Below are 10,307 nucleotides of genomic sequence, written 5' to 3'. Positions count from 1 at the left end.
TATGGTCCTTGGCTCAGCCCTTTGCATAAAAGCAGGCTCCACCCTCAGCCCCATCTTTTGTGAGACCAGGAAAGGGAAGTCAGCCAGGTAGCTTTCACTGTGGGGCTGTGGCCAGCACACTAGTCTAGAAGTAACAAATGCATGAACTCATTTTTCTGCATTACTTTGAGACAGGATGTGCCAGATTTTTTAAAATATTATGTAGGTGAAAAAAGGCAGTCCTTGAAATTTGTTTTATCTGGGAGTAAAAGGACAAATCCTGATCAAACATAACTCTGCGATTCTTTACGGTGCTGCTGGATGCCAGAGCAATGCCTTCTAGAGAAACTGTATCATTCGATAACTGATTTTTGAGGTGTTCTGGGCCTAGTAGAATCATTTCAGTTTTGTCTGAATTTAATATCAGGAAGTTGCAGGTCATCCAGGTTTGTATGTCCTTTAGACATGCTTGAAGTTTAGCGAGTTGGTTGGTTTCACCTGGTTTGATCAATGGATGTAATTGAGTATCATCTGCATAACAATGAAGTTTATAGTGTTTTCTGATAATATTGCCTAAAGGAAGCATATATAAGGTGAATAAGATGGTCCAAGCACAGAACCTTGTGGAACTCTGTGACTAACGTTGGTGTTCATCGAGGTTTCATCGTTTACAAACTGAGATTGATCTGATAAATAGGATTCAAACCAGTTTACTGTGGTTCCTTTAATGCCAATCAAATGTTGTAGTCTCTGCAACAGGATGTGATGATCAATGGTGTCGAATGCAGCACTAAGGGTCAAATGACACAACTTGAACAGTGCTCCTAAGCTTCAAACTTTGATGCTCCACAGTTTTGCATGCCTCATTGACAGCATGTCAATATACTCTAGTAACATACATGTCTTTTTAAAATAAACATCCTCTTAATAGGAAGTTAGGTTTTGGCAACAAAGCCACTTAGTTAAGTTTAAGAAAAGAGCGTGGTTGATGTTAACTTCCCTGACTAAGGGTCCGTTTAAAACTGTGTAGAAACACCAGACATGCCGCTTTCATCTGTTTATCGATGTGCTTGGGTGGGTTAAAAAGCCTTCGCTTTGCAATGACAGTGATGATGAAGTTGCGGTATTTAAGCAATAAACTAAACATAGTCAAAAGAAAGATGTATGGATTTCCAGCACCAAACATCCCTCACAATAGCTTTACTGCTCCCTTCGTCTGTCAGTTTGGCTGACTTTTCACCCGGATGTTGTGATGTCCTTCTATGGCAAAGGTGAAGCAAATAAAATATGTCTGTCAGACAGACACTAAATGTCTGAGTAGTCCTGCACTAAAATTATTAATTTCTTCGGCAGATATTCATTGTAGACTGATAATTACGGAAGAAAGAAAAGATATCTGCCAGATATCTTCTAAATTGAACTATTTGTATCTCGGGGTGCAAAAAACAGGTGCTTGGGAACACTTGCACACAGCGACGGCATCGCTTTCACTTTTGAGCGTGTGACGTGGGAACGGCCCCTAAAGACTCATGTGACTTCTGAGTGACCAATGGTTCACATAGCGACTGCCCTGAAAATGTCAAATCTCCTGGACAAAAGTCCTGTATTTTATTTACCCATCGCCTCGCCTCCGTCCCGCCCTGTGTGGAACATCTCGTACTTAATAGTAGTAACAGAGTTATTGCCTCGGGTGGGTGCGTCTGATGTAAATAATATTTGAATGGCCCGTGCTCTTGAGTGTGCGGTGTTTTAGTGCCGCAGTTTTGATGGATTGATTTGTCATGCTTTGTTGTAGATATGTGACTGGTTCTTGTGAGTTTGTTCTTGTCATTGTGTTAATTACATTGATTTTACTATACATTGTCCGTTAATGACGAAGCATCCCGTCATGCACGTATTCATGTATCTGCACTCTGCAGTTACTGTAATATGTAGGTGTTGAGCTTCATGTAACATTTTATTTCACTTGTCAAATGTTGCAGTGAATATGAGGTGTTTACACGAAACAAACAATAACCCGTAGCTGTGGTGGTTCAACTGTAGTAAGACGGAACAGAAGGCCCAGGTAGAAAATGCAGGTCCCGCCACTGCAAACACGTAATACGCTTTAAAGAGGTCGTGGATCACGGCCACTTTATACAAAGAGTGATTTCACGAGACGTGTCGCAGCTCTTCCAGAAACATCCCAGAGGTGGCTATGAAGTAATTGTGAAGATGAAATAAACAACAATAAACACATGTTGTCCATGGATTTTGATGTATTATAGACCTACAGTGTACATAATGAAACATGAAAGAAATTCCATCCTATAAAAACCTATTTATATTTATTGATTGTAATTATGATCTGGTTGACAAAACAAAAATGTGTTGTTAGAGTTTATAACCATATCTATTCAGAAATGCTGCTCTGACAGTTCATGCAGTCAATTATTGATATGGTTAGTTGAGTTATATATTAAAGGTAAATAAGCCTTTATGAAACTACATTAGTTTGTCAAAACTGTGCAAAAGCTACAGAAGTTTGGTCAGAGTTTCACAAAGTGCAATGAGGTTGTGTTCTTCCTGTGTATGAAGGTTGAATTGTTTGTGGGGTGAACTTCCCTTTGCAGATCACATCTGGTAACTGCTAACAGCTTTAAACATTCGGTTCGCAGCGCACATGTCTAGCTCACCATAACCAGCCGTTTGATTTTGACATGTAGCCTACTTCCCGAAATGCAATTTGAACCTTTTCCACGCCACCTGATTCGTTTCAGTTTATAACCCCGCCACCACTCCTCAGACTTTCCAAATAAAACGGATCCAGCTGTGTGCGGCTGTGCGCACTCCGTGCGTCACACGGATCTGCTGCTTGGTGGACTGACGGACGGAGAGAGAAGGAAAGATGTCCGCTATCATGCTGCTGTTGGTATCTTTGAGTTTGTGCTTGTGGGCGACGGACGTTGCGGCGCGGGGCGAGGCAGTAGACCTGCGGGACGCCCTGGAGCGGGGCCCGGTCAGTCTAAACGATATGTTCCGGGAAGTGGAGGAGTTGATGGAGGACACCCAGCACATACTGGAGGAGGCTGTGGACCAGGTCTGTGTCATATTTTATTCATTCAAACAAGGGAAGAGTTGTAGGTTATAATTACCACAAGTAGCAAAATTCATCAGATCGCATAATCACAGCAGTCGCATTGAAGTGTTTTGGTAGTCAGCTTCATTTTGACTACCAGGCTGAAATAGGCTACGTGTTGCGACACCACTCATAGTTTCCATGTCAGTTATATGTCTGTCTGACCAACACGCCATGTCTGAATACCAATAGTCCTCATCATAGTAGTTACTCAAAATGGATTTTGTCCAGTCAATTCAATAATAGAAAAGATGGATAACCTTAACCCCTTATACTTGTGTGACTGAGAACTTCACACAGCCAATTTCCTTTTGGCCAGCTGAGACTCCTGGAAGGCAGCCTTGAGGTCTGTTATTTTCCCCTCAGAGTTGGAGTTCTGCAGGTCTAATAAGTCGGCTCATGTTTCAGTATGGTCACTGTCTGGTTTTGATCATTTGTGACCTACTAGGAAGTTTCCTTTCATGTCATCCAATACATGGAGATCAGCATCAGTCAGTGCCTGCTGCGTATCAGCAAACAACCACCCTGAGGATTCATACTCTTCCTCCCCATATGGAAATCTGATATGGACATAGTGTAAATGCTGTGTGCTTTATTTTGAAAGATGAATTAATAGATTCCATGTGTACCCAAACATTCAACCCAACAGATAACTACTGAGAGTGCTAAATCATCTTTGACGTCACTGGATCTGCATACTAACTACCACAATGAGACGAAGAAGATGATAACGGACGGAGACAGAGTGGTTCAGGTCCTTGATAGAGCTGACCAGGTAGAAGTTCACTTTTGACAACGTGGTCAAATATGTCTCAGACAAAAGACTTTCATCTCTCACTGGTCATGATTTCATGAATGGATAAAACAAATGTTTACAATGTTTCTCCCTTTGCATTTGTGAATGGGTTTATGAATGGGCTGTAGGGTTGTGATACACATACGATGAACATAAGACTGTGGTTGTTGTTCAAGTGATTGTAGGGATGAGGGTAGTTTTCCTTTTTCTGATACAACATGTCACTCCTTTTGCCATTAATGGGAGACTTATAATAAAACAGGAGATATTCATCTTTCACACATCCATATGCAGATTTCTGGCCATTGGAACAGTGCGGATCACGTGAGTCTTCTGCTTCCTCTGTCTGGACTGTGTGAATAATTAGAGAATTGATGTATTGTGGCCTGTATGTTTCCTAGTAGTTTGGTTTCAGCTGACATTATTACAACTAAACAAATAGCTGATCAAGATATAATGCTCATAGGGTGGGCTTTTTGAGCATAGCAGTGTACTGAAAAATCGGTCAACATACTCACAGGTTTAATTCAATCAAATGTATTGTTTCTATGGTAACAGGTTTGTAAATATTCATAATGTTTGTAAGAATATACAGAGCGGTGGAGTGCTCTCTAAAACTGTGGCTGTATTGTCTCAACTTGTTTTATAAAGACTGAGATCATCCAGCATACAGACCTAACATATACTTTTCACAATGTTAGCCAACAGGAGGCCAGCTTGGATTGAGGTCATTATTGCTGCTTGCTGCCTGTGTTGCCATTTTTCCTTTACAACGGCGGTTTTGATCTTTTACTTTCCTGGCAGCTGTACGCGAGTGGTTATGTTAATAGACCTCGCTGCTGGAAAAAATGCCAGGAAAGCCAGTCTGTCAGGCAGGACAAGGTCTGCTCTTCTAAAATGACTAACTGTATAGAAATTCCACTCCACTACATGGAGTCAAACTCAAATTACTCTCAAGGAAGTCGCAGTAAAGCTGGTGGACTCAGCACTTCATAGAAAATACCCAGTTGTTTTTAGATATCTGTAGGTAGCTGCTAGTACGTTTGTTTGAATGGAGTTTAGTAGCTGGAATGTTTACAGTAGTTGATCACACTTAAACACATATACCTACTAAGCTTCATACAGATGTCTAGTAAGTCAAAGTAAAAATGTTCTCTACATCCGTGGCAACTACGTTTACCTGTTATTTCAAAGTAATTCAGTTACAGTTAATTATGAGTTGTCTCATAATTATGACTCAGCATTAAAAGAACATGATTTACATCTCTTTTATCAATTCAATAGATGAATCTGAATGAGGGGATTAGGATGGTATCAGACTCATTGCTGTCTGTCGTCATCAACTGGCTGTATCAAAATACTAAGAGCCAGAGCTCACTTGAACCTGGAAGTGAAGTTTGAGCCAAGATGGCACATGTCTTCTTTCCCAGCCTATCTCTGGGGTTCTCTGGTGGTTCTATATCATAAAGGCTTTGCCCTCTAAGAGCTTTCATCCCCGGGCGCATGTGCAGTCGTGAACTACACTGACTGACGTGACTAAAACCCTTGGTGAATCAGCTCTTACCTATTATGCTCCGAGCTGTTGGATCTGAGAGCTGCTGCAATAATGCATGGTTTCAGGAACTAGGCTTCTAGGTTTCTACACTGATTTCCCAAAGGCAGCCCATGTAAAGATACAGACTGAAAAGAGGTGGTGAGATCACAGCGGGGGCTGTTTGGCAGACACTGTTCCTCTGACCACTGGAAAAGAGTTGAACTAAACCTCAAATATCCTGTTAGCATTCCAAGAACACCAGTCAGAAGTACACTACTGGAAAAGTCTGACTGAAACCATTAAATGACATAAATAATAAAAAAAGCTCTAAACGTGTGGTTTGATCGTGATGCTCTTTTCTTCACCCTTTCAGCTCAGTTCACTTTGGTCCTAAGTTACTGTTCACTTTTGACCAAGAAATGTTGAAACAACAAATAAATGAAGTGTAGAGGATAGAGAGGTGGGAAAACTCTTGAGCCATTCTGTAGAACTCAGATATTACTAATGTCCATCAGACAGTTTCCATGGAGATGGACTGTGGCTGGCAGAAACACAACTTCAGAGACCGTCGACTACGGGGAACTCATTAGATGGGGGTGCAGCAGACAACTGTTACTGTGATACAAGAACATGTAAACCATAATTATATTTGGTTGAGAGCTTCATGTGGCAAGTGACAGTCATATGAACCTGTTATAGATTAATACAGTTATTGCCCTACACTAATAAATAGAACATAATTCAAATCAAAAAGTTGAAATAGTCATTTTTGTCTCGACAACCACAAGACAGAGGCAGCTGATGATTTGACAACATTTAAAAGAACTGACTGTATATGTAACTGTTGTTATCTCTCAACCCAGGAGTGCATGGTGGATGAGGACTGTGGTCACCTGAAATACTGCCTGTATGAGATTGAGAACTCCAAGTGCCTCCCCTGCATACCAACGGACATGGTGGGGATTCAGTCAGCGTTGCTTTTGTGGTTGTTTGTCTAGTTAAAAGTTCACTGATCCATTTTTTATTTCAACAATGGATGGAATGGCTGTGTTTAATGTGAAAGTGGTTACTCATAGTGACCAAAGAGCTGAATGCTTTAGTGTTGGACTTACATTCAAAAGGTCAATAGAAACAAGGCTTCAAATAAATGTCATAGAATGGGATAATGGCCTTAATCAAATAAGATCATGACTGACAGTCTTCACAGCAGAAAGAGCCCCCTCTTCTGAGCTGTGCCATGAAGCAGTTTCCCTTTTGATCTGCAAAGAGTAGACGCTGCCATCCATCCATCATGGGCCATTGAGAGTAATCAATTAATTAACCTAAGCTGCATGTCTTTGGACTGTTGGGGGCAAGCCAGAGAACCTGGAGAGAATCCACGCTGCCATGGGGAGAATATGTCTGTGAACTGGACCCTGGCCCGTCTTGCTGTGATAATAATAAAAACAGTGATAGATGAAGCGTTAATCATGTACAGTAAAGCAGCAGTACTCCATCAAATCTCACAAATATCTCAATGTTAAAAAGCTACACATAACTTTTACTGGAAATACTATGAAATAATGGATGCTGGTATACAAATAGTAGAAGCATGTATGCAGCAACAGACCATGTGTGCTTTACATACTTGTTTGTGTGTCCCCACTTAGCCCTGCACTAAGGATGAGGAGTGTTGCTCAGACCAGATGTGTGTGTGGGGTCAGTGTACAGTCAATGCCACCAAAGGAACGGAGGGATCTATCTGTCAGGGTCAGAGTGACTGCAGGCCAGACCTCTGCTGTGCCTTTCAACGAGGTGACCTCTAACATTAACGCCCTCAGAGACTCTTTCACGTGTATAGTATGTGCTCAAACACATGCTGTAGGGTTTTATTTGAAGTCAAGTCTGTCGAGCTGTCCCTCACATAAATTCTAATTTTCCATGTCCCTTTTTTCATTATGTAGTGATCTTATCTACACTATATTGTACTATATTATATTTTTTAGCAGCACAGTTGTATCTGCTATTGCTTCTATAATCCTTTTTTTTTACATTGCTTGAAAATAGTAAATGTTCTTGCTACTACTACTGTTAACGTAGATTTAGGTCAACTGACCTACATCCATTTTGAAAACATATTCTCACTGACACTAGAGACATCTAGCCATTTAGAAGCGTTTATTTGTCCCAGTCCTAAGATTTCAGTTCCACCCCAATACAATGGAGGTGTATGAAGGTGAGAAGTTGAACCACTGGAGGTCAGCAAAGTCAAAGTCTTATCTCTATAGCTTCAACTGAACTGAAGTCAAACTCCCTCCATGTACAGCACATGGTCAACTAAACAGTGTAAAGGCCATCCAGTGTCAAATGGAAATGGTGAGGAATAAATACTGGCCATGAATTCAATTCAATTGTATCTATAGCGCCAAATCATAACAGAAGTTATCCACAGGAAGTTAGCGTCACACTGGTTCCATCCAATAAAAGGCAGTGGGATTCTTCCGTCGTGTGGCAAGGAAATGTTTTTGATACTTACATGTTTTGTTCAGCAAAACAATCTTCACAATGAACACCACTTTATGATTTTTGAAATGTAAATGCAATCTTCAGAAGTAAAAAGCTAACGTTAGGCTATAAAGGAACTACACCACGGTGACATGAGCGGGAGTCCACACCACGAGGCTGTGAAGGCGGATAGTCGGTGTGATGACGTTTAGCCGTCTCTTTCTGACACTTGTTAGCAACCGACATGTAAAAGCTTCTCAAATCACCAGAGGACTATTTACTGACGTATTTTATATCGTAGAAGCAAACGTTCAAATATCTGCAGCTCGTGTTACCACTGACCTCATTTCAGACATCTCCCCAAAAACACAGACGGTGGAACAGGAAGTGTAAGAGTAACCCTGTTCTGGGTGTTATGACTCGTTTCTGCAGCTCTCTATTACAGAGCTGAGGGATTGACCTGCAGCATTAAGAACATATGCACACTCTCATATTGATTATTTTTTCATCATACTCAGACCAAATAGCATACCGACATAGACCGGTCTGATTTGACTAAAGTAATTATATGTGGTGTTTCATATAAATTAATTCCACGTTCCTCACGGATTTATGTAATTTATGTAATCTTCAAACATGGAATAGAAATATCCATGGAACAATTAGACTGGTCTTAATGTCTGTGAAACAGGGCCTGGGTATCTGACTTGGGCTTAATATTTTGGATTTGTTTGAAACAGCAATAGCAGTGATAAAGTGGCCACTGTGACCATTATTTTCTCGCTGCTGCTTCCTACAGAGCTGTTGTTTCCGGTGTGTAACCCCAAACCAGAGAAGGGGGAGTCCTGTCTGAACCACCCCAACCTGCTGATGGACATGCTGGCCTGGGACCAGGAGGGTCCCCGTGACCACTGCCCCTGTGCCGACGACCTCCACTGCCAACCTCATGGGTGAGATAGTATAGTATACATTTACACTGATGATCCCCTAGGAATGAGCATGTGCAGAAGTTCAGATCTTAGGTTTATATGGGGGAATAGAACAGTAAGCCAAATTATTTCTGCAAATGTTTTGTTTCTCTAAATTCCTCCTTCTTTCTCTCACTCAGACGAGGATCTGTTTGTGGAGAGTAGTACTGGAGATGGAGATGGATAACCGGCTAGGAGCTAAACTAACCTCCTTACTGAACATTCCCCGCAGAATGCACCACCTGCTGATCAACAGTTTAGAAACGCATAGGATGTTGCTTCAGGGGAGGACTTGCGCTGTATTATTCATGCCTTATGAATGAATGAAATTAGCACATGCCAAATACAGGGTGAATGTTGGCTGTTGCCAGCATGGCAGATAGGGCTTCCTTATTTCAAGAAATATTATTTTTTGGTTAAATAGTTGTGGATTAAGGTTAATGATATAGTCCATATTTCTACAGTATAGTGCCACTGACTCAGTATTTACAATTCTAAAGTGCTCTACATAGATTTCAGAAGTGGCAGGCTGGTAGAAATGTTCAGTGATGTGCCACAGCGGCAGGTGAGGAAAAGACTTCATTTGAGACCCTGCTTATGACCAATGTGTATTATCATGCAGCAAATAAAAGACTTGTTCTTACTTTTGATTGAGAACCAAGAAAAGCACTGTTGTGGTATTCACAGATTCAATGTGGACCAGTGACTCCGAACAGCAGGGGAGGCCAGAAGAAAAACCGACCCACATGTCATGTCACTAGTTGGCTAATTCAAGGATTCAAGGATCATTTATTGTCATTATGCCACACAGGGATGCACAACAAAATTCAGTTGTAGCCCAACAAACACATGACAAACAACAGAAAACAAAACCAGTTTTACATTCCTGTAGTGCAGTTTTTGAATTAGCATCATAAGGAATGTAAGCAGCAGAAACAGAAACAATTCTCATCTTCACATTCAAAACTCAACATGAGGAAAACATTGTCCATTAACTCTGACTGTGTTTGAGCACCACGCATCATGATGTGAACACAGAGTCCTCCGGAGTCTGCCGTTAGCCTACAGTCCTTCAGGGCTGCTACAAGCTAACTGTTGTGTTGGCTGATACAAGTAGCTAGCTACTGCTTGATATAAAAAAAGAGAAACGTCTGCGTCTATGGGCCAGTCTCCTTTGATATGGACACAGGTGGGCTTCATTTCTATTGTGGGTGGACCGCAGCAAAGAGAAGCTAGCCCTGTTACAGTGAACGTCTGTCCCTGAGTGACTGACTGAGTGAAGAAGTTACACCGTTGGTCAGTCGAGTGTTGGTCGTTGCACTTTCATAATGAATAGGTGTGACAGTGTTTCTGTTCTGCTGTTTATTAACCTGAACTTACTGAACTGATATCTCATATTGATAAGTATAATTGGTCATGTTTAAGTGT

At 41.2% G+C, this 10,307-nt stretch overlaps 1 protein-coding gene across 2 annotated transcripts; it reads left to right on the top strand.

Moving 5' to 3' along the window:
• The first annotated feature begins 2,825 nt into the window (after positions 1–2,825).
• On the top strand, positions 2,826–9,533 carry dkk3b (dickkopf WNT signaling pathway inhibitor 3b). 2 transcript variants are annotated; one of them, XM_079162219.1, is made up of 6 exons: positions 2,826–3,058; positions 3,747–3,872; positions 6,291–6,383; positions 7,077–7,221; positions 8,711–8,861; positions 9,020–9,533. In XM_079162219.1, the coding sequence occupies exons 1-6, from the start codon at positions 2,867–2,869 to the stop codon at positions 9,042–9,044; spliced, it is 732 nt and encodes a 243-aa protein (XP_079018345.1). In that variant the 5' UTR covers positions 2,826–2,866; the 3' UTR covers positions 9,045–9,533. The 2 variants fall into 2 exon arrangements, with proteins under 2 accessions (XP_079018345.1, XP_079018346.1); XM_079162220.1 differs by lacking the exon at positions 3,747–3,872.
• Positions 9,534–10,307: the final 774 nt, after the last annotated feature.

Source organism: Pholis gunnellus (assembly GCF_910591455.1).
Source record: "Pholis gunnellus genome assembly, chromosome: 7".
Classification (NCBI taxonomy): Eukaryota; Metazoa; Chordata; class Actinopteri; order Perciformes; family Pholidae; genus Pholis; species Pholis gunnellus.
This window is presented reverse-complemented; position numbering and strand designations above follow the sequence as displayed.

Bases quoted from the DNA above. Each gene is read 5' to 3' on its own strand.
- dkk3b (XM_079162219.1), top strand. From the start codon at position 2,867: ATGTCCGCTATCATGCTGCTGTTGGTATCTTTGAGTTTGTGCTTGTGG. The intron at 6,384-7,076 runs GTGGGGATTCAG...GTCCCCACTTAG, and splicing joins CCTGCATACCAACGGACATG to CCCTGCACTAAGGATGAGGA. The intron at 7,222-8,710 runs GTGACCTCTAAC...TGCTTCCTACAG, and splicing joins CTGCTGTGCCTTTCAACGAG to AGCTGTTGTTTCCGGTGTGT.